Source organism: Ooceraea biroi, chromosome 13, assembly GCF_003672135.1.
Source record: "Ooceraea biroi isolate clonal line C1 chromosome 13, Obir_v5.4, whole genome shotgun sequence".
Lineage (NCBI taxonomy): Eukaryota > Metazoa > Arthropoda > Insecta > Hymenoptera > Formicidae > Ooceraea > Ooceraea biroi.
The window spans coordinates 5,183,033-5,210,945 of NC_039518.1; the positions used below are offsets into that span (position 1 = coordinate 5,183,033).

At 40.1% G+C, this 27,913-nt stretch overlaps 1 protein-coding gene across 13 annotated transcripts; it reads right to left on the reverse strand.

Moving 5' to 3' along the window:
• Positions 1-1,777: 1,777 nt before the first annotated feature.
• LOC105285404 (paired amphipathic helix protein Sin3b) lies at positions 1,778-27,764 on the reverse strand. 13 transcript variants are annotated; one of them, XM_011349577.3, is made up of 18 exons: positions 27,646-27,764; positions 26,252-26,535; positions 26,029-26,187; positions 25,772-25,942; positions 23,600-23,931; positions 23,264-23,498; positions 22,933-23,184; positions 22,311-22,730; positions 21,790-22,241; positions 21,232-21,706; positions 20,912-21,155; positions 20,492-20,854; positions 20,253-20,422; positions 19,972-20,166; positions 18,136-18,414; positions 2,691-2,839; positions 2,449-2,581; positions 1,778-2,335 (listed from the first exon to the last, which is right to left on the reverse strand). In XM_011349577.3, the coding sequence occupies exons 2-18, from the start codon at positions 26,513-26,515 to the stop codon at positions 2,102-2,104; spliced, it is 4,527 nt and encodes a 1,508-aa protein (XP_011347879.1). In that variant the 5' UTR covers positions 26,516-26,535; positions 27,646-27,764; the 3' UTR covers positions 1,778-2,101. The 13 variants fall into 13 exon arrangements, with proteins under 13 accessions (XP_011347879.1, XP_011347880.1, XP_011347878.1 ...); XM_011349578.3 differs by lacking the exon at positions 27,646-27,764 and adding an exon at positions 27,279-27,620; XM_011349576.3 differs by lacking the exon at positions 27,646-27,764 and adding an exon at positions 26,969-27,620.
• Between the last annotated feature and the right edge of the window lie 149 nt (positions 27,765-27,913).

The following is a 27,913-nucleotide window of genomic DNA, read 5'->3' on the forward strand; positions in this document are numbered from 1 at the left end:
AGAAGTACGCATTACTATATATACTATGTATACTACGACTATCTTACGTGCTAAATTACAATTACATACTTAATCTAATTTTACCGTTACTGATCTTATAACCAACGTAGATTGGTACGATAATTTTTCGCCGACAATAAACATCATTTGTAGAAACAAATAAACAAATTTGTGGAGGCTCGACGTTCATTAAGTTCACCATCACGGATGCTTAGAAATTATTTGCGCTAACGTTACGAGGCACACGAGCTATCATCGAGGTGCTGTCCTGAGGTGCCGCACTCTTGGGGAATTACCAAATGTTGCCGCGCAAGAACAAGACGGCCGTTCATCGATTCTAGATCCATAGGTATCGTTAGCTGTAGATAATTCGCGACCGCGTGACAAATCTGCTCGCTTCCGAGTCGTTACTCTGGAATTTGGACCGCGCACCGAGCTTCCTCTTCCTCGAGTTGCGCAATTTTCTGCCGCAAAGAGCCTAGCGATTGCAGAGCGGAGCGCCCGTTGTTGCACGACACATCGAGTCTCGCAGCTGCTTGCGTCGCACACGTCGAGGAACGTTAATTAGAAAATATAAAATCCGTCGCCGCAGAGGTCGCGCCTCAGTTATTGCATTGTGATACGCGCTACGTCTAACATAATAGTCGTATGACGCCGCGATAGGTCAATGACTCTCCAATTAGTCTTCCACGTTGTATCAACTCCCAGCGCGCTCGATCCTATCGCACTGTCCAGGACCATTGTCGTCTCTACGTCTGCTTGGACGCTTCAAGTGCTTGCCTTGAACTTGGTGCCCGAGTTAGCCCGAGTTAGCCCAGAAAAAGCTTATGCAGCTTTTCCTTCCTACGGATCTAATAAAACTTTATTTATAAATATGCAATGTCTCCTTTGTACAGGTACTTGCGCATAATATACATATGTATATGTACATGATACGTCAAAAATACGTATGCATAATTATAAACATATATATATTTTGTCCACAGAAGCGGATGCGCGCACGCGTGTCAGATCTCCCGGCGTAGAGCCGGAAATATCAATCACAGAATTTTTCCTCTCCTCGCAGCAACAATTATCGGCCAACGCTTCCTGGCCTTTTTGACCCAGATGCGACACGCACGCATATCCGTATCCGTTTCCTTTTTATCTATCTGTACACATACATATATACAGGCTCGCTAAAAACCCGTCCGCATGGAAAAATCCGCTCGGATGCGCGATCGGAAAATGCAGCGTCTTTTTAACGGCGTACCGATCGCCAGGAAATCATCATCGCGAGGGAAACACTTTGTGAGTGAAACGAAAGCTTGGATTGCAACGTTAATCCCGCCCACAATAACTTCATGAAGAAGAAACAATTTCGGACGCGTCGAATTGCCAACTCGCGCGCGAGTCGTTAGTGGAATTCAGCGAATTTGGTGCGACAGCATCGAATCACGCAACGTTATTGCCACTCGTCTCGTCCGCCCGCCGTTTCGAGGTACACTAAGGTGCATTAATTCGCGTGGTAGCGAATATATATATTTATTAATATTATACATATACAGGGTGGCCCATTGTAATTTATACGGTCGATTTTTAAAAAACTAAAGGAGATACGAAAAAATTGGTTTGACCTTGAATAGTCAATTTCTTAAATTGAAGGTGATCTTCGCGTGCCCTTCAAACGACTATTCAAGGTCAAACCAATGGTATCGTCTTATGTCCCCCTCGAAATCGTGACATGTCTGTCTGAAACATTTTTTCGTATCTCTTTTAGTTTTTTAAAAAACCGACTGTATAAATTAAAATGGGCCACCCTGTATACATATATATATTATTATTATTAATAAATATATATTCGCTACCACGCGAATCAGTGCACCTTAGTGTACACAATACTACGCAGCATGGACGGCCATTGACCAATTAATTTTTCAACCATCCGAACAGTTTTCGATCGGCGACGTACTCCGAAACGCATCCTAGTTGGTGCAAAGCTAAGCTCGAAGTTCGTCGAGGCAAGAATTCGCTCGTACGAGAGATTAATCGTGAGGGGAAGCGATGCCACGGAGGAATCCTGAGCAATTTATTTCGGAGGACTCCACGGAACGGGATCGGGTTACGGTTCCGTCTCTAGATGCTCTACTCGATAACGATTGTACTGTCGATATGGGGAACGCGTCTGATCGTTGTCCGCTATTACTCGCGTCCTGTGGGGAATCAGGTTCTCGTATCGGCCCAGCAGCCAGTCCTGGCACAATCGATGCTGCACGTCCGTCACGTTCTTCGACACCCACGACTCGTGCCAGTGATGAAACTTGGAGTCTATCCGCTTCGTCACGGCTGGATGAGACTGTCGAAACAAAACAATCGTTATAATCGTGATGAAATTTGGATCCATCGGACACGTGTAGCACCGATGGAGAAATTAACGGCTTTAAAAATGCGAGATCGAAGTGAGCGTACCTGCTTGGCGCGATTGATCGAGTAGTACTTGTAGAACAGCCTGTCCTGCTGGGCAACGAAGATCATCGTGTAATTGTTAATATCAAATCTGCACTGCGACGGGTCGGCATTGATAATCGGCACGTCGGATGGCCTGCAATAAAATCGCACGAAATATGTTAAACGCGACAAGTCAAGCTGAACAGATTTCAGCGGGTTTACGTTGGAACGCGTGCGTAGATGGGTATCTTAAATGTACTTACTCTTTCCCCGTGTGATTGATGAAGGCCTGGCGTTTCTCTTTCATTAAATGCATAGCGTGCTTGTGATATGACTCGATATTACGGCGCATAAACATGGGTTTACGTCCCGTTGAGATTCTGCCTAAGGTACTCCACTCGCTTCCATCAATCTAGAACACAATCATGGCATATTAGTTTTAAGCACTACTTGAAGCTGTGCAGAGCTCACCTAAAACTTTTAAGATATTTCATAGATCTTAACTGCGTATACCCACAGAAAAGATTTCTGGACTGAATGCTATTACTCTTTAATCTATCATAAAATAACATCGCTATAGCGACAATCATATTTATTATTGAAAAGAAGCATATTTTAATCTCGAATAGAAAATTCGAAAATCTAGATTCAAATAATCTTCGTGCTATCTCATTAATTTCCTCAGAAGAATTTAGATACAAATTTCTAGCAAGTTCAAAATATTCTTAATTTCAGAATATTGTCAGATCTAAAAGACATCTTATTCTATTCTTCTAAGAGAATTTGTAGAATCTGCACAAAACGGCCAATATTTATGTGTTGCAATCGAAAACCGGGAAAGTGTTTCTGTTATTTACAATAAATACTCTACAAGAAATATTAAAAGGTATGGAAATGTCTTATCTCGAATCTTATTTCTCAAGTAAGTATATTGTACATACTTACTTACATTTCCATATCTTTTAATATTTCTTGTAGAGTGTTGCACTTATTCATTGTAAATAACAGAAACACTTTCCCGATTTTCGATTGCAACACATAAATGTTGGCCGTTTTATCCGAATAAAGGACGTAGAAGCGCCGAGTCGACATCTACAAAGCCTACTATAAAATGGCGCTAATATCAAATTATTCTACATAGAAGAATATATAAGCATACATGTGTACATGTTACTCTTGTCTCGAGACAGTAAGACAATCTTATTTAATTCGAGAGAGAAGAATAGAAATTACTGATTTAAATAAAAAATTGTTTGATTTTCATACTTTTTATACTTGTAATACGATTAAATTAGTCAAGAATATTTTTCGTCTCGTTATCAGAAATCCTTTCTGAGGGTGTACTTTCGAGACGCGAAAAAAAATCCCTTTTTTCGCAAAGGGATTCGATATTTAATAATTTTCGAGAGAAAATCGTAAAAACAAGGAAACTTTTGATGATCGTATTTTATACATCTAAAACGAAAATGTGCAAGAAAATGAAAACACTTGCACACACCTAATACATGGAAGAAAAAGTATGTACAATAAGTAACAGCGCTCTTTTTCATCATCAGGATTTCCAGCGGATGGAACCAATGATGCTGCATCCACAGAAAAGATTTCTGGACTTAATGCTATTACTCTTTAATCTATCATAAAATAAGATCGCTATAGCGACAATCATATTTATTATTGAAAAGAAGCATATTTTAATCTCGAATAGAAAATTCGAAAATCTAGATTCAAATAATCTTCGTGCTATCTCATTAATTTTCTCAGAAGGATTTAGATACAAATTTCTAGCAAGTTCAAAATATTCTTGATTTCAGAATATTGTGAGATCTAAAAGACATCTTATTCTATTCTTCTAAGAGAATTTGTAGAATCTGCACAAAACGGCCAATATTTATGTGTTGCAATCGAAACCCGGGAAAGTGTTTCTGTTATTTACAATAAATACTCTACAAGAAATATTAAAAGGTATGGAAATGTCTTATCTCGAATGTTATTTCTCAAGTAAGTATATTGTACATACTTACTTACATTTCCATATCTTTTAATATTTCTTGTAGAGTGTTGCACTTATTCATTGTAAATAACAGAAACACTTTCCCGGTTTTCGATTGCAACACATAAATATTGGTCGTTTTATCCGAATAAAGGACGTAGAAGCGCCGAGTCGACATCTACAAAGCCTACTATAAAATGGCGCTAATATCAAATTATTCTACATAGAAGAATATATAAGCATAAATGTGTACATGTTACTCTTGTCTCGAGACAGTAAGACAATCTTATTTAATTCGAGAGAGAAGAACAGAAATTACTGATTTAAATTAAAAATTGTTTGATTTTCATACTTTTTATACTTGTAATACGATTAAATTAGTCAAGAATATTTTTCGTCTCGTTATCAGAAATCCTTTCTGAGGGTGTACTTTCGAGACGCGAAAAAAAATCCCTTTTTTCGCAAAGGGATTCGATATTTAATAATTTTCGAGAGAAAATCGTAAAAACAAGGAAATTTTTGATGATCGTATTTTATACATCTAAAACGAAAATGTGCAAGAAAATGAAAACACTTGCACACACCTAATACATGGAAGAAAAAGTATGTACAATAAGTAACAGCGCTCTTTTTCATCATCAGGATTTCCAGCGGATGGAACCAATGATGCTGCACTCACAGAAAAGATTTCTGGACTTAATGCTATTACTCTTTACTCTATCATAAAATAACATCGCTATAGCGACAATCATATTTATTATTGAAAAGAAGCATATTTTAATCTCGAATAGAAAATTCGAAAATCTAGATTCAAATAATCTTGATGCTATCTCATTAATTTTCTCAGAAGGATTTAGGTACAAATTTCTAGCAAGTTCAAAATATTCTTAATTTCAGAATATTGTCAGATCTAAAAGACATCTTATTCTATTCTTCTAAGAGAATTTGTAGAATCTGCACAAAACGGCCAATATTTATGTGTTGCAATCGAAACCCGGGAAAGTGTTTCTGTTATTTACAATAAATACTCTACAAGAAATATTAAAAGGTATGGAAATGTCTTATCTCGAATGTTATTTCTCAAGTAAGTATATTGTACATACTTACTTACATTTCCATATCTTTTAATATTTCTTGTAGAGTGTTGCACTTATTCATTGTAAATAACAGAAACACTTTCCCGGTTTTCGATTGCAACACATAAATATTGGTCGTTTTATCCGAATAAAGGACGTAGAAGCGCCGAGTCGACATCTACAAAGCCTACTATAAAATGGCGCTAATATCAAATTATTCTACATAGAAGAATATATAAGCATAAATGTGTACATGTTACTCTTGTCTCGAGACAGTAAGACAATCTTATTTAATTCGAGAGAGAAGAACAGAAATTACTGATTTAAATTAAAAATTGTTTGATTTTCATACTTTTTATACTTGTAATACGATTAAATTAGTCAAGAATATTTTTCGTCTCGTTATCAGAAATCCTTTCTGAGGGTGTACTTTCGAGACGCGAAAAAAAATCCCTTTTTTTGCAAAGGGATTCGATATTTAATAATTTTCGAGAGAAAATCGTAAAAACAAGGAAATTTTTGATGATCGTATTTTATACATCTAAAACGAAAACACTTGCACACACCTAATACATGGAAGAAAAAGTATGTACAATAAGTAACAGCGCTCTTTTTCATCATCAGGATTTCCAGCGGATGGAACCAATGATGCTGCATCCACAGAAAAGATTTCTGGACTTAATGCTATTACTCTTTAATCTATCATAAAATAACATCGCTATAGCGACAATCATATTTATTATTGAAAAGAAGCATATTTTAATCTCGAATAGAAAATTCGAAAATCTAGATTCAAATAATCTTCGTGCTATCTCATTAATTTTCTCAGAAGGATTTAGGTACAAATTTCTAGCAAGTTCAAAATATTCTTGATTTCAGAATATTGTGAGATCTAAAAGACATCTTATTCTATTCTTCTAAGAGAATTTGTAGAATCTGCACAAAACGGCCAATATTTATGTGTTGCAATCGAAACCCGGGAAAGTGTTTCTGTTATTTACAATAAATACTCTACAAGAAATATTAAAAGGTATGGAAATGTCTTATCTCGAATCTTATTTCTCAAGTAAGTATATTGTATATACTTACTTACATTTCCATATCTTTTAATATTTCTTGTAGAGTGTTGCACTTATTCATTGTAAATAACAGAAACACTTTCCCGATTTTCGATTGCAACACATAAATGTTGACCGTTTTATCAGAATAAAGGACGTAGAAGCGCCGAGTCGACATCTACAAAGCCTACTATAAAGTGGCGCTAATATCAAATTATTCTACATAGAAGAATATATAAGCATAAATGTGTACATGTTACTCTTGTCTCAAGACAGTAAGACAATCTTATTTAATTCGAGAGAGAAGAATAGAAATTACTGATTTAAATAAAAAATGGTTTGATTTTCATATTTTTTATACTTGTAATACGATTAAATTAGTCAAGAATATTTTTCGTCTTGTTATCAGAAATCCTTTCTGAGGGTGTACATAAATCAGCGATATTGACATCCATGATTAAGATAAAACAATCTAATAATTTTAAATAAAAAATGTCTCAAGTCTAACTCCGTTACAGGCGTTACGTTAAATACGACAAATTGTTTAGAAAAAATTAATTTACGCGGAAAGAGACTAATGTTATGCATTTTGTGTGATGACTCGAAGAATAGTCGCACATAATTGTGTATCGTCTATTTCTTATCAATCAGTCCAGGCCGGCAATTAAATCGCGCATTAATAACGCTCTAATTAAACAGCCTAATTATCAATTTACTTAAGTAACAATTATCAATTTATTGATTGCTAGAGGTAATTAGCATTAATGGATATCGATCCTCGCGCGGGAACCGCGTCGGTAAAGCGCGGGAGCGCAAGATCTCCCCATCTCCCGAATATCGCGTACCGAGCAGCGTCAGCGAGCGCGTCGACAGAACGGGCGCCGCCGCCGCGCGTACGCTACTGACGATGCGGCAGTACGGCGGCGCGAATTACCCAGCGGCCACCGCCGGGGACGCGGGAGTCGCCTTACTCCGTTACTGGACTCGGGCGATCGCCATTTTGTACGGTGGACGGGCGGATCGCGAGTGACGCACGGGAGACGGCTACGCCGCGTATCAACCGGTGACTCTCCGTGCGACGATTGGTGTCGTCGCCGATCAGCTGTGTCGCGCAAATACCTCGGGATCGAATCGGAGCGGCCGAGCGAGCCGCAAACCCGACCGAACGGATCGTCGAGACAAAGAGACACGAACGAACGGCGGCAGGAGGCGAGCTCGCTGGCTCGTCGAGACGCGCGAAGGGACAGAGGAAGCGCGAGCCTCGCGCCGAGAGCCACGAGGAGTATCGCCCTCGCTCGCGCACGTCTCCGCTTTTTTTTTCTCTAGTACGTAAGTAAGGAAGTACGTGTGCGATTGTTCGTCGACAAGTGTGTCTCATTGTTCGCTCGCGGCCGGTCTCGGATGCTCCATTCTTTCCCTCTTTTTTTCCCCCTTTGCCCGGAGGCCACCGGGCCGACCGTCGGACTATCGATCCGACTCCGATATCTTGGAGTTACGTAAGTCAAGTACTTCCGTCAGATTGCTAGGCGGGATGCGTTCGAGAGCGTCTGCGAGAAATGCTGATAAAAGCAGAAGAATCGTTCAAGCGCTCGAGCCTGCGCTTCGCCGGATTATTCTATTTCTGGACGAACACGCGCGCGTGCGAATATTAAGTCCACGTGCTAATGAGCTGGTCATTGCGCAAAAAGCTTCGATAGCGTACTTTCCGACGTAGATCTAAGCGTTGCAGTTTGAATCGACTGACCTTACTGACGATTGATTGTAAATATGTAGAAAATTTGCTCATCTTATGTCGTTAAGTGCTCTCGTACATTTTAGGAGTACACCCACAGAAAAGATTTCTGGACTTAATGCTATTACTCTTTAATCTATCATAAAATAAGATCGCTATAGCGACAATCATATTTATTATTGAAAAGAAGCATATTTTAATCTTGAATAGAAAATTCGAAAATCTAGATTAAAATAATCTTGATGCTATCTCATTAATTTTCTCAGAAGGATTTAGGTACAAATTTCTAGCAAGTTCAAAATATTCTTGATTTCAGAATATTGTGAGATCTAAAAGACATCTTATTCTATTCTTCTAAGAGAATTTATAGAATCTGCACAAACCGGCCAATATTTATGTGTTGCAATCGAAAACCGGGAAAGTGTTTCTGTTATTTACAATAAATACTCTACAAGAAATATTAAAAGGTATGGAAATGTCTTATCTCGAATGTTATTTCTCAAGTAAGTATATTGTACATACTTACTTACATTTCCATATCGTTTAATATTTCTTGTAGAGTATTGCACTTATTCATTGTAAATAACAGAAACACTTTCCCGGTTTTCGATTGCAACACATAAATATTGGCCGTTTTATCCGAATGAAGGACGCAGAAGCGCCGAGTCGACGAGCGACTGCGAGAAAATGATACGTCGACGTCGACAAAGCCTACTATAAAGTGGCGCTAATATCAAATTATTCTACATAGAAGAATATATAAGCATAAATGTGTACATGTTACTCTTGTCTCGAGACAGTAAGACAATCTTATTTAATTCGAGAGAGAAGAATAGAAATTACTGATTTAAATAAAAAATTGTTTGATTTTCATATTTTTTATAATGTAATACGATTAAATTAGTCAAGAATATTTTTCGTCTCGTTATCAGAAATCCTTTCTGAGGGTGTACTTTCGAGACGCGAAAAAAAATCCCTTTTTTCGCAAAGGGATTCGATATTTAATAATTTTCGAGAGAAAATCGTAAAAACAAGGAAATTTTTGATGATCGTATTTTATACATCTAAAACGAAAACACTTGCACACACCTAATACATGGAAGAAAAAGTATGTACAATAAGTAACAGCGCTCTTTTTCATCATCAGGATTTCCAGCGGATGGAACCAATGATGCTGCACCCACAGAAAAGATTTCTGGACTTAATGCTATTACTCTTTAATCTATCATAAAATAAGATCGCTATAGCGACAATCATATTTATTATTGAAAAGAAGCATATTTTAATTTTGAATAGAAAATTCGAAAATCTAGATTAAAATAATCTTGATGCTATCTCATTAATTTTCTCAGAAGGATTTAGGTACAAATTTCTAGCAAGTTCAAAATATTCTTGATTTCAGAATATTGTCAGATCTAAAAGACATCTTATTCTATTCTTCTAAGAGAATTTGTAGAATCTGCACAAACCGGCCAATATTTATGTGTTGCAATCGAAACCCGGGAAAGTGTTTCTGTTATTTACAATAAATACTCTACAAGAAATATTAAAAGGTATGGAAATGTCTTATCTCGAATCTTATTTCTCAAGTAAGTATATTGTACATACTTACATTTCCATATCGTTTAATATTTCTTGTAGAGTATTGCACTTATTCATTGTAAATAACAGAAACACTTTCCCGGTTTTCGATTGCAACACATAAATATTGGCCGTTTTATCCGAATGAAGGACGCAGAAGCGCCGAGTCGACGAGCGACTGCGAGAAAATGATACGTCGACGTCGACAAAGCCTACTATAAAGTGGCGCTAATATCAAATTATTCTACATAGAAGAATATATAAGCATAAATGTGTACATGTTACTCTTGTCTCGAGACAGTAAGACAATCTTATTTAATTCGAGAGAGAAGAATAGAAATTACTGATTTAAATAAAAAATTGTTTGATTTTCATATTTTTTATACTTGTAATACGATTAAATTAGTCAAGAATATTTTTCGTCTCGTTATCAGAAATCCTTTCTGAGGGTGTACTTTCGAGACGCGAAAAAAAATCCCTTTTTTCGCAAAGGGATTCGATATTTAATAATTTTCGAGAGAAAATCGTAAAAACAAGGAAACTTTTGATGATCGTATTTTATACATCTAAAACGAAAATGTGCAAGAAAATGAAAACACTTGCACACACCTAATACATGGAAGAAAAAGTATGTACAATAAGTAACAGCGCTCTTTTTCATCATCAGGATTTCCAGCGGATGGAACCAATGATGCTGCACCCACAGAAAAGATTTCTGGACTTCATGCTATTACTCTTTAATCTATCATAAAATAACATCGCTATAGCGACAATCATGTTTATTATTGAAAAGAAGCATATTTTAATCTCGAATAGAAAATTCGAAAATCTAGATTAAAATAATCTTGATGCTATTTCATTAATTTTCTCAGAAGGATTTAGATACAAATTTGTAGCAAGTTCAAAATATTCTTGATTTCAGAATATTGTCAGATCTAAAAGACATCTTATTCTATTCTTCTAAGAGAATTTGTAGAATCTGCACAAACCGGCCAATATTTATGTGTTGCAATCGAAACCCGGGAAAGTGTTTCTGTTATTTACAATAAATACTCTACAAGAAATATTAAAAGGTATGGAAATGTCTTATCTCGAATGTTATTTCTCAAGTAAGTATATTGTACATACTTACTTACATTTCCATATCGTTTAATATTTCTTGTAGAGTATTGCACTTATTCATTGTAAATAACAGAAACACTTTCCCGGTTTTCGATTGCAACACATAAATATTGGCCGTTTTATCCGAATGAAGGACGCAGAAGCGCCGAGTCGACGAGCGACTGCGAGAAAATGATACGTCGACGTCGACAAAGCCTACTATAAAGTGGCGCTAATATCAAATTATTCTACATAGAAGAATATATAAGCATAAATGTGTACATGTTACTCTTGTCTCGAGACAGTAAGACAATCTTATTTAATTCGAGAGAGAAGAATAGAAATTACTGATTTAAATAAAAAATTGTTTGATTTTCATATTTTTTATAATGTAATACGATTAAATTAGTCAAGAATATTTTTCGTCTCGTTATCAGAAATCCTTTCTGAGGGTGTACTTTCGAGACGCGAAAAAAATCCCTTTTTTCGCAAAGGGATTCGATATTTAATAATTTTCGAGAGAAAATCGTAAAAACAAGGAAACTTTTGATGATCGTATTTTATACATCTAAAACGAAAATGTGCAAGAAAATGAAAACACTTGCACACACCTAATACATGGAAGAAAAAGTATGTACAATAAGTAACAGCGCTCTTTTTCATCATCAGGATTTCCAGCGGATGGAACCAATGATGCTGCACCCACAGAAAAGATTTCTGGACTTAATGCTATTACTCTTTAATCTATCATAAAATAAGATCGCTATAGCGACAATCATATTTATTATTGAAAAGAAGCATATTTTAATCTTGAATAGAAAATTCGAAAATCTAGATTAAAATAATCTTGATGCTATTTCATTAATTTTCTCAGAAGGATTTAGGTACATATGTCTAGCAAGTTCAAAATATTCTTGATTTCAGAATATTGTGAGATCTAAAAGACATCTTATTCTATTCTTCTAAGAGAATTTATAAAATCTGCACAAACCGGCCAATATTTATGTGTTGCAATCGAAACCCGGGAAAGTGTTTCTGTTATTTACAATAAATACTCTACAAGAAATATTAAAAGGTATGGAAATGTCTTATCTCGAATGTTATTTCTCAAGTAAGTATATTGTATATACTTACTTACATTTCCATATCTTTTAATATTTCTTGTAGAGTGTTGCACTTATTCATTGTAAATAACAGAAACACTTTCCCGATTTTCGATTGCAACACATAAATATTGGCCGTTTTATCCGAATAAAGGACGTAGAAGCGCCGAGTCGACGAGCGACTGCGAGAAAATGATACGTCGACGTCGACAAAGCCTACTATAAAGTGGCGCTAATATCAAATTATTCTACATAGAAGAATATATAAGCATAAATGTGTACATGTTACTCTTGTCTCGAGACAGTAAGACAATCTTATTTAATTCGAGAGAGAAGAATAGAAATTACTGATTTAAATAAAAAATTGTTTGATTTTCATACTTTTTATACTTGTAATACGATTAAATTAGTCAAGAATATTTTTCGTCTCGTTATCAGAAATCCTTTCTGAGGGTGTACTTTCGAGACGCGAAAAAAAATCCCTTTTTTCGCAAAGGGATTCGATATTTAATAATTTTCGAGAGAAAATCGTAAAAACAAGGAAACTTTTGATGATCGTATTTTATACATCTAAAACGAAAATGTGCAAGAAAATGAAAACACTTGCACACACCTAATACATGGAAGAAAAAGTATGTACAATAAGTAACAGCGCTCTTTTTCATCATCAGGATTTCCAGCGGATGGAACCAATGATGCTGCACCCACAGAAAAGATTTCTGGACTTAATGCTATTACTCTTTACTCTATCATAAAATAAGATCGCTATAGCGACAATCATATTTATTATTGAAAAGAAGCATATTTTAATCTTGAATAGAAAATTCGAAAATCTAGATTAAAATAATCTTGATGCTATTTCATTAATTTTCTCAGAAGGATTTAGATACAAATTTGTAGCAAGTTCAAAATATTCTTGATTTCAGAATATTGTGAGATCTAAAAGACATCTTATTCTATTCTTCTAAGAGAATTTATAGAATCTGCACAAACCGGCCAATATTTATGTGTTGCAATCGAAACCCGGGAAAGTGTTTCTGTTATTTACAATAAATACTCTACAAGAAATATTAAAAGGTATGGAAATGTCTTATCTCGAATCTTATTTCTCAAGTAAGTATATTGTATATACTTACTTACATTTCCATATCTTTTAATATTTCTTGTAGAGTGTTGCACTTATTCATTGTAAATAACAGAAACACTTTCCCGATTTTCGATTGCAACACATAAATATTGGCCGTTTTATCCGAATAAAGGACGTAGAAGCGCCGAGTCGACATCTACAAAGCCTACTATAAAATGGCGCTAATATCAAATTATTCTACATAGAAGAATATATAAGCATAAATGTGTACATGTTACTCTTGTCTCGAGACAGTAAGACAATCTTATTTAATTCGAGAGAGAAGAACAGAAATTACTGATTTAAATAAAAAATTGTTTGATTTTCATATTTTTTATACTTGTAATGCGATTAAATTAGTCAAGAATATTTTTCGTCTCGTTATCAGAAATCCTTTCTGAGGGTGTAGGAGCTTTCTGTGTCGAGTCTCTGTATTTTGCTCCCGGTAAACGAAAATTTTACGCCTTTGTTAATTTACCCAATCTTCAACGGCTCCGTACTTTTAGTAATTTAATAAACAAGCGCTGACATCCAGCCTTGGCTTACAACCGTGTTTTTACCATTTGTTAATTTAATTCACTTGAAACTCAAGATTCTGTTCCAATCGAACGAGTTGATCGAGATTGCTCGAGGAAACTGCGGACGAGAGAAAGAAGAAAAGAAAGAGCACTTAATTCAATTCGATCAAAATGAATAGGGGACACGATGTCCGAGGGCATCGTGTCGAAATCCGTCTACTACGTGTTAGATATAATAATGATCTCACAGTGGAAAAACACAATGTAAAACGCCGAGGTGCGCGTTGGCACTGTTACGCTTTTGACGATTCTGCGATTATTTATTAAGAATCTGTACCTTCGATCTGTCATGTTACATGTACACGATGCCCAAGAAATCTGCGATGTACGTCTTGTTAGAAAAATATATGCACGTTCACATACAACCCGGAAAGAGTATGAGATCATTGTCCGAACGAGGAACAGTCCAAGATTCCTGTCTGCTCTAATACCAATCGTGCGAGGCCTTCCTCTCCGAGGAAAAACTAATGCGAAACACAAAAGCAAGCGGGCAAATAAAAGAAAATATATATATAGAGAGAGAAGAGGCTCTAAGAACGGCAAGTTTTGTGGGAGAACAATCGCCGAATTGCCAAGAGCGGGCGAGCGACCAAAGTATTGTACATTTAGAATCGGGCTGAACAGAAAAAAAAGAGAAGAGAGAAAAGAATCGAAGATAACGTGTGAAACCTTTGGTAAAAAATGACAAAGTACTGCGGGATTAATACTCCATACTGTCGCGTTTATCAAACATTATTACAGAATCGATGCAAAATTACAACTGACTTTTCTATATACAATTACATAATAGTTACAGTGCGTAGAGTGTCCCTGCTTTTCGTACTAGCTATATATCATTCAGTATGTACATAGCAAAGTTTTATATATATATATATATATATAGTACGTATATATACACATGTGTTTGATGAAGGACGCAACAGTTAAAAGCTAAAAAACACTCAGCTCCACGCCACGGAGTGATACAACAGTCTCGTCGTGCCTCGTCGAGCCGTTCGACGAAAAACCGATGCGTACTCGCGCCATACGCGGGACCGGGGTCTCTCTCGAGGGAGCTCGTGAAACATTCCGGTCTTGCACCTCGAGGACGCAGCCGACACCCCGCCCCCTTCCGCGTATGGGGCAAGTGCGCATAGACTGCCAGCGTCTACCGGGCGGCCTGACCGCGAGATCGGTTCCCTCGTCATGGAAAACAGCCTCGGGTTATTCGAACGGCACTTCGAGCTCGCCTAACGAGTAATACAGCTCTCTTCGACGTCCCCTAATTTGTTTTTGTACAAGAAATTACGTAGGAATCTCGTGTCTCCGCTTTCGCCTCTCTCGCCTCTACCCTCTAGAACTTGTTAGAAAACTAATTCGAGAACCTCACCACACGCACGCGCATGTGTGTGTGTCTCTCCTCGAGGAAGTCCGAATAGAATGATACACAAGGTGCAACGGCGGCGTATTTCGCGGTTTTAGATCGTTAACGTTCGACCGGTGGCGTGGAAGTAACGTGCTCAGGTAAGTCAATGAATGACGATTGCTCCGTGCTCTCCTTGCCAAGGCTTCACTACTGCGTTCCCGATATGCGACAGCCGGCGACTAAGCATGGAACCCGACCGTCGACCGCGATACGACCCGCGCGCGTATGTGTATCAAGATGTATGTACAAATCTCTGTGAAGTATTTACACACTCTCTAAAAGCTATTTAAGTTGTAGATTCTAATATTATATGCCTCCTTATCTATATAACATAATATCATGTGAAGAAAATAAAAGGAATTTTCATTTAAGAGTTGACTAACGTCAAACGTTACATTATAAATTAGTGCTTCACTTGTACAAGAGATTATTTTCATTCTTTTCAGTCACTTAACAAATACGTAGATGCCTCTCTTGCGGGTGACACAATTTATACGCATATTTATCTAACTAGCCACATGTTCCAGGGAAAGCGTGCGTTCTAGATGCAGGCGCGAACTTTTTAATCGAGCACGATAATTCCAATTTAAAAGAAAAGTAAACGCAAGTCTCAAATATCCTCAAGGAAAAATCTTTTTATCAGATATTATAAACGCAACTTCTTTATAATTATTAATATTTGATACAGCAGAATAACAAATCCAAGTAAAATATAAGACTGATACGATCCAAGTAAAATACAAGAGAATGATACGATTGAATGTAAATTGAATACGCATCGCATTAAATCCGCAAACAGCCAATTAACATTAATTTTACCTAAAAGTAATAAAAATATTTTTATTTCAATAAAACTTGTTTCATATTTCAGTCATTTAAATTTAAATCGTGATTATATATTGCAAATGTTGTATTTTTGTACTTGATCTTCTTTCATGAAATGTTCACATACACTCTCGTTAACATAAGTCCTCGGTAGTTTGAAGTCTGTTCAACGAGGCATAATCATCAAATTTCTTCTTTTTTCTTTTGCAATAATTCAAAAGAATACACTTGACGTAAATTTCATATACTTTTACCGTGAGACGGAATACACGAAGAATTATCGAAATTTATGAATTAGCTTTTTGCAATAAATAAACATTGTCTTCTCGCTTTGACGTATTTCATAAATTGCAAATTATATAATTTTGTTACGCTATTTTCCTGGTAGCGCATCTATCGCAATTTCGCTACTGTTAGTTAATCCTCCATGAACCGTAAAAAATATTACAATCTGTATATATTCGAAATAAAAATTGTTTCTCCCGAAATATGTAATCAATTAGATGAATATACACGTTCACAACCTAAAGAAGGGCATCTATATTGTTCATTTAATTTTACATTCATTATGGCACTGCTAGGATGACTTTGTGAAATATATGTGCCAGCGTTCTCCGTTTTTGTTTTATACAATTTTCATCAATAATGTACAACAATTGGTCATCACTATGTTACCTCACAACTACACTGATTCTTGATAACATTCGTCATTAAATGAATGTATAACGATGAGTGAAACGAATGCGTGTGCGGTACGTACAGTACGATAATATATACATGAAATTTTCCTCATTTGCCTCCGCGCGTTTAGCCGATCTATTGCACAGTAAATATAACGAACAATTCATGTTTAAACATGATAATAAACAAAAAGATACAATTTGTAATTGAATACTTTTTCCCGTCCCTTTTTATAGAAAGTTTTTACACTATGTTTAGATATCGTGAAACAAATGTGTAATGAAATACATTTGTGTATATATATATATATATATATATATATATATACACACACGTATCGAAATAACAGATGTGTGACTTCAATTACAAGCTAATTACGCATCAACAAAACGAAATATGAAATAATTTGCCAATAAAGATGTAATACGAAAAAATAAAATTAAATAAAAAGGAAGATAAAAACAAACGACATAATAGAAATTAAAAATGAAGAAAGAAGAAATCGTCATAAATAAATAAATTTAATACTCTTCTTTGATTAACATTCGATTAAAGAGGAAGTTGCATTACTCAATTTTTTTTAATTTTGCACGTTTAACTTTCTCTTTTTCGTGTATATATAAAATAAAAATAAATAAAAACTGAATCGTGTATGAAACAAGAAAACAATATATTAAGAAAATACGTACGTTTTTCATCTTTCGAACATCGCGGATAATTTAAGAGGACTATCCGAGTTAAAGCTATATATTTACTGATATTTAGAAAAAAGGATCGAAAAATTCCGCTGTAATGGCGCAACAGAAAATTTCATGTAACTTCTCTTCACATCACATCATGTGATAGTGATGCCAAACTTAATCGCGGTTCCGTTGTACAAATTCGATTCTCATCGAAGTACGGAATATATGTACTTTAGTGCTTCGCGTATGAAGGAAGTATTATTTGAACAAATGTACAAACATTTGACGATCGACAATCGAATCCGATGATCGATGGATGCAACCTAATTTAATCATTCGTGTGAGGTATGAACGAAGGGGAAGTTCCGCATCCGCATAAGTTCTCTGCGCCGTAGTGGAACAACCGAAGGAAAGTAATTCGCACCTCGCGCACACGATATTCCGCGAGACGGCGAGTCGCGTCTGCTGCGAATTTCCTTTCTCTTTTTCCCACGAACGTCGCGCGATATTAAACGATGCGATTGGAATCGCCGCGAGGGCGCCCGATTTTACATTGATCCTGCGCAACCGAATTTTCTACGTCCGAGCGACGCGATTCCGCGGAAATTTTGTTCCTTGTTCCTTGGAAAACAAAAAAAAGAAAGAAAAAAAGGAAAGAAAATGAAAGAGAATGTAAAAGAAGAGCCGATGAACGTACAACTCTGATCACAGGCGTGGAGTTTTACGCGAGCGTTATTGATGATTATGAAAAGGCATATGGATCCTATACCTTCTTGCTAATGTCAGTATTCTTGCGTTTTCTGCCCCTCCCCCCCCTTGCCGCCTGGTCGCTACTCACAGGATGATTGGTCGTCGGCTCATTCTCTGTTAAGGTAGGCGTGTCTTTTGGGCTTGTCTGACCAGCTGGTGCAGAAAATCTCTCAACGTACGTCGACCACTTTTCAGTGACTGCGACGCCCTCCCTTTCTCTCTCCCTACAGCTGCTATCCATCGTTTCGTCGCCTTCTGTATCTAACAGCTCCATTGTCATTTTACAGTCTTTCTTGTACTGCAACAAAAGGCAAGGCGAGATGAAATTAGGAGGATATCAAGTTTTAACGAGTTGACCTTTATCTACCCGCCTGCGAAACGCGGTCCGTTATCCATAACGTAGACGCGACTTTTACTCTTCCGGCCTTTTCTCGTAATTATTGGGTCGTCCGGAAAGTTCGTGCCGATTTTGAAGGAAAATTCAAAGGCAACATTTTTTTATGTCGGTAAATATTTATTGACTTATGTATGCACCGTTTTGTTTCACAACCTTTGTCCATCTTTCGCGCAACTGGAAGATTCCATTCTCCCAGAGCTTCTTAGGTTTCTCGGCGAAAAACTCCTCCAGGTGGTTTTTTATGTCGATCAAAGAGTCGAAGTTCTTGCCGCTAAGAGAATTTTGCAAAGACCTAAATAAGCGAAAGTCTGAAGGTGCAATGTCTGGTGAATACGGTGGGTGAGGTGGCACATCCCAGCCAAACTCCAACAATTTTTGTCGGGTAGTCAAAGAAACACGAGGTCTGGCATTGTCCTGATGGAACACGACGCCCTTCCTATTAGCTAATTCTGGACGTTTTTCCCGAATCGCTGTCTTTAATTCGTCCAGTTGCGAGCAGTACTTATCTGCATTTGTCGTTTGGTTGTGTGGTAGGAGCTCATAATATAGGATTCCTTTCCAATCCCACCAGACACAGAGCATGACTTTTTTTGGACGAAGGTCGGCTTTCGGAGTGGTTAATGCTGGTTCATTTCGCTTACCCCAGATCTTTTTCGTTCTACATTGTTGTAAATGATCCATTTTTCGTCACCCGTCACTAATTGCTTCAAAAATGGTACGTTTGCGTTGCGCTTGTACAGCGAGTCGCAGATGGAAATGCGATCCATTAAATTTGTTTCGGCCAAATTATGCGGAACCCATACATCATAGCGACTTACGTAACCAAGCTTCGCTACGTGATCGTGGACAGTGGTTTTCGATATTTTCAGTATCTCTGCTAATTCACGTGTCGTGTAGCGCGGGTTATTCTCGATCAGTGTCTTGATTGGGTCATCATCAGTAGTAGAGGGTCTGCCCGAGCGTTCTTGGTCTTTAAGGTTAAAATCACCAGCTCTAAACTTAGCGAACCACTTACGTACGGTTCTTTCAGCTAAAGCGCCTTCTCCGTAAACGGAACATATCGAATTTGTTGCTTGTGAGGCATTTTTGCCTTTCCGGTAATAGAAAAGCATCGAGTGTCTAAAATGTTCTTTGTTTTCTTCCATCTTCAAAAGAGTGCAAAACTGACACGAATCAATTTATCTGAAACAACTTTGTTCCTAAAGATGCGTTGAAATGCCACCTTTAAGCATATGTATATAAATCGTATGTTTTCAATAACATTGATATATTCAGACATGCTCCAACGCCATCTATTAAAAATCGGCACGAACTTTCCGGACGACCCAATACTTGCGAATGATAAAGTCTAATCAACATCTTAAAATACCTTAGAATACCGCGCGTTAAATCGCGTTACTGGTAAAGAAACTGCGTTGCCACCAAGCGTTGAATCCAAATAGAAAAAAAGACACGTACTATGTATATCTTGAAGCAGTTCTCGTCCGCCATTGCCTTCTCAGCTTTACGTTGATACGACAACTCGGCCCCTAATCTCATGTAGGCCGTGGCGCACAATCCACCGGCACCCGAATTCTCCTTGGGCTGGCGCTGCTCCCGTTGGAGCAACTCCATGCACTGCTGGCATATGGGATCTGAAACCAAGTGCTGCAACTGGCAATAACAACAGATTGCAGACATTAGACCTTGTTTCTGCCCTTGCTGCCTGGAGATCCGCAGTCCAACCAAGTCCTACTTACTTGTCTCACAGCGTACGTGACCACCTTGTCGAGAGTGAAGCCAATGTAGGCGTGTATGCCGAACATCTCTCGCAACGTGTCCTCGTAAGCTGTACTCTCCATGTTGCCGTCGAGGACGTTCTTCACCATGTCCAGGAAGGCAGGGTAGTAATCCTCGATCTCGATCTCGCCTGTGCGCGACGCAACGAACATCGAGAGTGATTAGTTGAATTTAATTAATCCAATTACGTTTTGCTTACTTTTTGGTTTTAATCTCAGAGCGACCGCCGTGCTCTCCTTGCGCTGCTGCTTGTACTTGGACTCCTCGTCGGCGAGGGCGACTGCCCTGTCGTACATCTTCGTCAGTCTCTCGCAGAGTGTGTGGTGTAACCTCAGGAAGAGGTACCAGTTGTTGCTGCCCATGAAGAGCGTGTAGGCCTCCTCGGGGTCGTTCGAGAGAGCGTGCATGGGCGTCTTAATGTCGGAATCGTTCTTCGCGGAAGTGGAAGACGTGTTTGGCGATACGGGTGCTTTGCTTCGGTTGGCCTGCAGGCCACCCAGCGACGAAGCGGCCGTCGACTGAGAATTGTTGCACGCCGCCGCGTTCATGTCTTCTTTCTCATCTGCGGCAGGAAAGTTGTTAAAACAATTCAAAGTTATAAAAGTCGAGCGAAGCTTACCGTCATCGTCCCTCTCGTCGTCGCTGAGCTCCTGCCGCGGATGGAAGAAGAGATCGGGAATGAAGTGCTTTAGCAGGAGCTTTATTCGCTGCTTATCCTCCTTGTGAATGGCGGTCTGCCGTTTCACGTGGTGGATCAGGAGATTAGCGGCATCGTCCAATACCGACTTGTCTTTGTACGCTAGAACGAGGTGCGGACCGCTGTTTCCCTGACCGTCGTTACCGTCATCGCCCTGCTCGTGTCTCTGCGTGAAATAGAATGAAACGCGTTAGGCAACGCGGAAAACGAAGAGAAAAGGAAGCAAAAGGGAAGGCACGAACCTCGTCGTACAAAGTTTCGATCTCGTTGAATAAGCTCTTCGATCTCAGTGCTTTCACGTCGTTCTGCTTGAAGTTGATCCCCTGGTGATCCAGCGACTTCAAATAATATTTCTCGTTTTGCTCCCTCCAGACCTTGTTGAAGCCCTTTTGCGCCTCTCGCCACTCCTCTTCCTTGGACTTTAACCGCCGAAGTACGATGGGCACGGCCACCACCGGGTTTTTCTTCAGACCTTCTATAATGTCGACGGCCTTGTCGCCGTATATCCTCTTCAACGCCCGTTGGTGGATCGTGAAGGAGGAGCCGCCTAGGCCGTCGTCGAGCTTGAACTTCTGCAGTTCCTCCTGGCTCATCCTGTTGATCTTCTTGTGGATGCCCTCGAGCACGCGGATCGTCGACGCGTTAGTCTCTATAACGACGTCCAGCTCGAAGCGCTCGTCCTCGCATCGATATATGGCCTCCTCGTATTGAGTTTTCCTGAAAATGCAAACGGGCGCGTTTTGTAAGCGAGCGAATGGCAGTTTATCGGTATCGCGAAGCAATGAACAACGATCGATTACCTCGACGTCACGAACGTGCTGTCCTCGGACCAAGTCGGAAATGAAACCCACGTGTCGTTGAGGACTTCCTTGCACAACTGCGTCCTGCCGCTGCACTTTGGCTGAATGTACGACTTCGGTAACGCGCAGTACGACGCGCCCAGCCGCTTGCACGCCGTATAATCGATCTCCATCGCCAGGTCGCCCTGCGGTCGCTCCTGATGGCTCCGCACAACGTTGTTCGGGAACGCCTCCACTCCTACCGCGTTACCCGCGTTTGTCGCCACGGTGGCGGTCGAATCCGGCGAGTAACCGAGGAAATCCTTGAACCACCGCAGCAACTCGGGAAAGCGGCCGAGGAACGGTGTCACCAGCTGGACGAGCTCCGATTTCGAGACTATTTCCTGATTGAAGAGCACGAGGCATCGCAGGAAGTTTTCGTACACCTCCTGCGATCTCAGTCCCTTTCGGACCTGGATAGAAAATCGTTAAACATTTATTTAAGCCTGATTTTCACCCGAAAAAATGGATTTTAATCTTACCTTGTCGAAGAAAGCGTAATCGTTCAGGGTGCCGTACTTCCCAGCCTCCGCGATGGTGACATCGCGTATCGAAGCGACACTTTTGTGTTTCTTCAGAGGCGGCGGACCGTGTTGTATGTGATGAGAATTGCCGGCTGTCGCGGAGGTCGAAAACGACGGACTCCTCTTCAACTGTCCCGCGCTGTGCCCGAACTTCTGGCCGCTGTTGACGTCCCGTATACTCGATCTGTCTCGTTCCCGTTCTCGCTCCCGGTGATCCCGATTATCGCGCTCCAATGCAGTCGTGCCGCTCGACTCCCGCACGTCTCTCGAAATGGTTCCGGAATTGTTGTACGGTGTTTTGCCAATACCAATCGGCTTCTTCACAATCGCCGTATGATCGTTCACCGACGTCGTCTTGTTAGTCTGAAACATGGCAGACTAATACGAATCAGAACAGGTTACTTCACGTAGTGGAAATTGATAACTCGTTCTCTTTGATAGATTTTTTATGCATTCGAATTAAATTTTTTTATTTTGCTTTTGCATTTACTTTCCCTCACACAGCATGGACTTGGGAGACTTTTAACAAAACCTTGAACAATGCAAAATTTATTTCAATCAATTTCGTTAGGTGACTCACCAACGAGCCCTGCTGATTGGTAGCGTCTGGCAAGAACTGTCCAAACTCAGCGAGCAGATCCTCTTGATTCTCAAACAATTTAGCGACCTGACTGTACACTTCTGCTTCCGTCAGGTGTTTCGTTCCACCCGTAGCACCAGTACTCGTGCCACTCATGTGGCCAGATTCCTTCAAGTTTCGCTGTTCTTTTTGGTACGTGTGTAGTATCTCCAAGAAACGCTTGTACTTATCCGGTTGACCTTGGAACCGATTCTAAAAATAATAACGTCGTGTTATGTTACCCTCTCCGTTTCCACATATTTTCCTATACACCCCGCCAAACAACCTTTACCTTTATTTTGTTAACGTAGTTTATCGCATGATTGAATTCGACCGGTTGACTTTGCTGCGTCTGACCACCAGTCGAGACGCCGTCAGCCTGACTCAGGGCCTGACTTACAGCCTGCGCTTGTGCAGTGCTAACGTGTGAATTATTGTACACCGGCATCGGCGGCGGCGAAGGCGCGTGAACAGTTAAGCTGTTGGTCGTAATACTGTTTGCTAAAGTGTGGTGTATGTTGCCCGAGCTGAAAGCAGAGAAGAGACGCGTCGATCTCGGTTAGTTAATACCTCGTGCTTCCTTTTCGATGATATTTCCTGATGTATTTTGCACGAACGCGACACTCACCCTTGCATTATTTGTAGGACCGGTGGCGCTTTCGCCGGTTGCGTCGGTGGACTGGCGACCGGCGGTGAGCCGACGTTCACCGTGCAATGATGCTGCGACAACGTCGCGGTATGCGTCGCGGTAGGGCTGGGCATACTCACTGATACTTGGAAGGCGTATCCCTGTTCGTTTGCCTGTACCTCTATCTTATAGCCTGGTGGCAAAAACGTGTTGAAACCGACAATAAGCTCGGGATGTCCTTTGAAAAGGTGACTCACTCGGGTTATAACGCCCGGCGTGTCTATGCTCTGGGACTTGAATTCTTTCATGATATCCAGAAAATCATTGTACACCTGCGAATACAAGTACCAATATAAATAACAGAAAGTTCATATACAGGGTGTCCCGGGTTTTAACCGACAAACTGCGGGAGCATATTCTGCTAGTGGAAATAAGAAAAAATTCTTATATCGAGTTTGCTTAGAAACGCTTTATTACAAAGTTATAAACCAATATTGAAAAGAAATATGAGACAAGTAACAACGGATTTTTTCACGAAAAGAAAAATTATCTACGCAATGATTTAGTGACGCATTTCTAAATGTTGTCCTTGCACATCGATACAAGCTAGACATCGACGTAGTACAGAATTTGTTACGGTACGACATTCCTGAAAATTTTGTTGCGTCTCAGTAACTGAATTAGTAATTCGTTGCTTTAAATCTTCAAGCGAGATCACTTCTGTACCGTAAACTTTATTTTTTAAAGTTCCCCATAAATAAAAATCAAGAGGCGTTAAATCGGGCGATCTTGGAGGCCAGAAAACCGGTCCTCCTCGACCAATCCACCTATGAGCACAATGTTCGTCTAACCAGTTTCTGACTTGTCTAGCGTAGTGCGATGGACAACCGTCTAACTGTATCCAGCTGTTTTGGCGAAACTGCAGTGGCACATTTTCCATCGAAATTGGTAAATCGTTTGATAGGAATCTTCGAAAAGATTCTCCGTTCAGTCGGTCAGGTAAAAAGAACGGACCAATAAGCCGGTCATGAAGCATACCCGTCCAAACATTACATCGAAATCCGTGTTGAAAGTTTCTTCGTCTGGTAGTACGTGGATTATTATGAGCCCATACATGGCTATTATGAGAACTGAATATGCCTCGTCTCGTAAAGGTCGCTTCATCTGTCCATAGTATCATTGATGAGGAAAGATTGTCCCTTTCTACCGCATTCACATACCAGTTACAAAATTCGACTCGTTTCTGATGATCGATTGGAAGTCATTCTTGTACAGGCGTGTAATGATATGCGAATCTGTCATCAGCACGCAATGTTCTCGAAATAGCGTTTCGTGATATCTGCAGGTGAGCCGAAGCACGTCGAACACTTTGTGTAGGAGTATTATCAAAAAGATTTAAGATTCTTTCCGAGCGTCGTCGGTGTCTTAGAGCTGAACGAACATCATCATGTTCATTCATAGGTCGAAATGAACCCAAATTACGTAATTGCAAATGGGCACATGACATAAACGTCTTCGACCTTGCAAATTCTACACTATGTTCTGTTGTTGTTACTTATCTCATATTTCTTTTCAATATTGGTTCATAACTTTGTAATAAAGCGTTTCTAAGCAAACTCGATATAAGAATTTTTTCTTATTTCCACTAGTAGAATATGCTCCCGCAGTTTGTCGGTTAAAACCCGGGACACCCTGTATAATTGTTACAAGCTTTTATTTTACAAAACTTTTGAAAAATCAACTCTCCTATTTTACTAACTTTCTATTATTTATATTTTTTTATACGTTTTTATTTTAATTGTTAGATAAATCTTTTTTCTTCGCTCAAAACTGGCTAACATATGGTCAGCAATAAACTAAATTCTCTGGTTTTTTTAAACGCGATATACTGCATCGATGATTTTCTCTCGTGGTGAAGGGAAAAACGGTTGCTGCATTATTAGACTGACAAATCCCGTCGGCGTGCAGTAGCATACGTTAGCCAGTTTTGATCGAAGAAAAAAGATTTATCTAACATATGAAATTGCCTGGCGATTAATATTTCAATTTTATTTCAATTATATAAGAATGTAACGTCGGAGTGACGCGAAGCTTCTAGCGCTTCTCTTCACTCTCCGTCGATTGATCCAAACGACTCTGGATACCAGTGTATCCAGGCCTATCGTCGCTCACCTGTGGTTGATCACTGAACTTATATTTGACTTGATCCAAATACGACAGTGCATCTTCCACTTTTAGTCTCTGGAACTGTTGCGATCCGCTTCCGCCGGTCAGGTTGGGACCGGGCGGAGTAGTGGCCAGCGGCGTTACATTACCAGAATGTACCTGCAAGCACAATTGTTCCTTTTTAAAAGAGCGTGCAGCTGAACTAACGCGCGCGTTCGTGCATTTAGCGCGCGCTTCGAGGCAAAGCAAAATTGCTTCAATACCTTGTGCCTTATCGTTGACTGCTGTTGCGCGTGAACCTGATTCTGCGATCCCGTCGCAGGCTGCTGGGACGCCATGGTGTGGGTGCTGCCACTTATTCCACCATGCAAGTTGCCGCCGCTACATGAGGTACTCAGCGCACCCGCGGAACCGCTCGTCTGCTTGGTAGAAGAACATTTACGTAGGTCTCGTTTCTGCTTCCTTCGCGCTTAAACGGCTTCTTACCTTGATGGGAGACGGTGCTGCCGTCGGCACGACGATCGCACCGGTATACTGCTGCTGAGCCTGGGCGGTACCGAATTGTATACTGCTTGGCATCTCTTTCGAAGTGATGGACCGAACTGCCTGGCCAGGTACAACGACGCCTATACCGCTGCTCGTATGGTACTCCAAGCTACCTCCTCCACCACCTAGACCGCTTCCTGCACTCACCGTTGAGTGCTTGGCGGGTGGTGATGCTACTTCGTCTAGCCCACGAACACGTTTCATTGCAAATCACATTGGAAGTGCTGAAAAGTCGAGACCTCAGTTATTCAAACGGTAATCCAGTCCGCCCTGCGCGAGATGCAAAATACAAGCTGCTGTTGCTGTGTGCTCGTCTCTTTCTTTGGGGAGAAATATGTTCAAGTTTGCTCGTAGCTTGTTCATAAATTTTGTCGCCACGCAAGTAGAACAGATCCTTTTGTTAAATTATTCATGGACGTAAGAGAGAAGAACTACAAGATTTAGGAAGAATAATCGAAAGTATTTCTATTGAAAAAAAAGAGTATTAATAGTTATGATGCAATATATCGCAATATGTTATATTTGTGTCATAGCAGGAATTATTTTCGACAATTTGTTGCTTTGGATTAATCACCAACACACTTTCACACATTCAATAATAATAATGGTATATTAATAACGGCCTTTTCTGTAATTCGTTTGTTAATACTTACGCACCACTTAATACTTATACTTGAAAATACTGTAGAAAGATGAACTTTACTGGCACGCAGTAATATCTAAGATATTTTTATACCCCTATATCAATAACTAATTTTTAAATTCAGATCTATTTTAGATTGTTCACTCTTTACGGTCAATGGGAAATTCCTTCATCGAATCCAAAAGATGCAGTTTTGCAAAATATTTTGCATATACTGGAGAGCGTACATGCCACGTATTTACTTGGAAGCTCCATCATAATCGGGCAATAACCAAAAAGATCACCGAGACTCGGTGGCTCGCGCGTACTTTCGAGTAAACAAACCTCCACGAGGAGAAGCCCCCGAGCCTGCGAACTGAAGGAAAGTAACGCACGAAAACTACGTCAGGTTAGGCGCGATTGAAGAACCCGCCTGCGACGATCCCGTCGGCCGCCGTCACCGCGACGCTGGAGCGGAACGCTTCCACCGTCGGCGAGGGACGTTTTGCGACTTATCGACGCGCGAGCCCCACGGGACGCCACGAACCCAAGCCCGATATAACCTCCGGCGCCCGCGTTTGCGCGAAGTATCGCGGAAAACCAAAACTCCACCGGGAGCGCGAGCGCGCGGTCCGCGAGTTGCAACGGGTGCAGATGTGCCCGCCGCGTGCGCGCGTCTCTCTCTCTCTCTCTCGGTTTTCCTCGTACCTACCAATTTCCACCTGAGAAGACGCTCGGCGTAGCTCCGTGGCGCGGAGCGCGCCGCGACGAGGGGTGCGCGAGGAGCGCGCGGACCAATGGTGGCGTCGGCGCGCGTCCCGCGACCGCTCCGCCGAGGCTCGTCGCACTGGCGTCGCCGGACTTTCGATCGCGTCGGCGGCGGCGGCGGCCGGGTTGGATTCCTGCTGCGTATGCACGCGCGAACTCGCGCCGGCACGGCGACTCGCGCTCTAACGTCCCGTCCCCCCCCTCCGCCGTCT

Excerpts from the sequence above, each read along its gene's own strand:
- LOC105285404 (XM_011349577.3), bottom strand. The coding sequence starts at position 26,515 with ATGAAACGTGTTCGTGGGCTAGACGAAGTAGCATCACCACCCGCCAAG. Across the intron at positions 22,242-22,310 it reads ATTACGCTTTCTTCGACAAG|GTCCGAAAGGGACTGAGATC; the intron begins GTAAGATTAAAA and ends TTTTCTATCCAG. Across the intron at positions 20,423-20,491 it reads TCTGAGATTAAAACCAAAAA|GCGAGATCGAGATCGAGGAT; the intron begins GTAAGCAAAACG and ends CGTCGCGCACAG.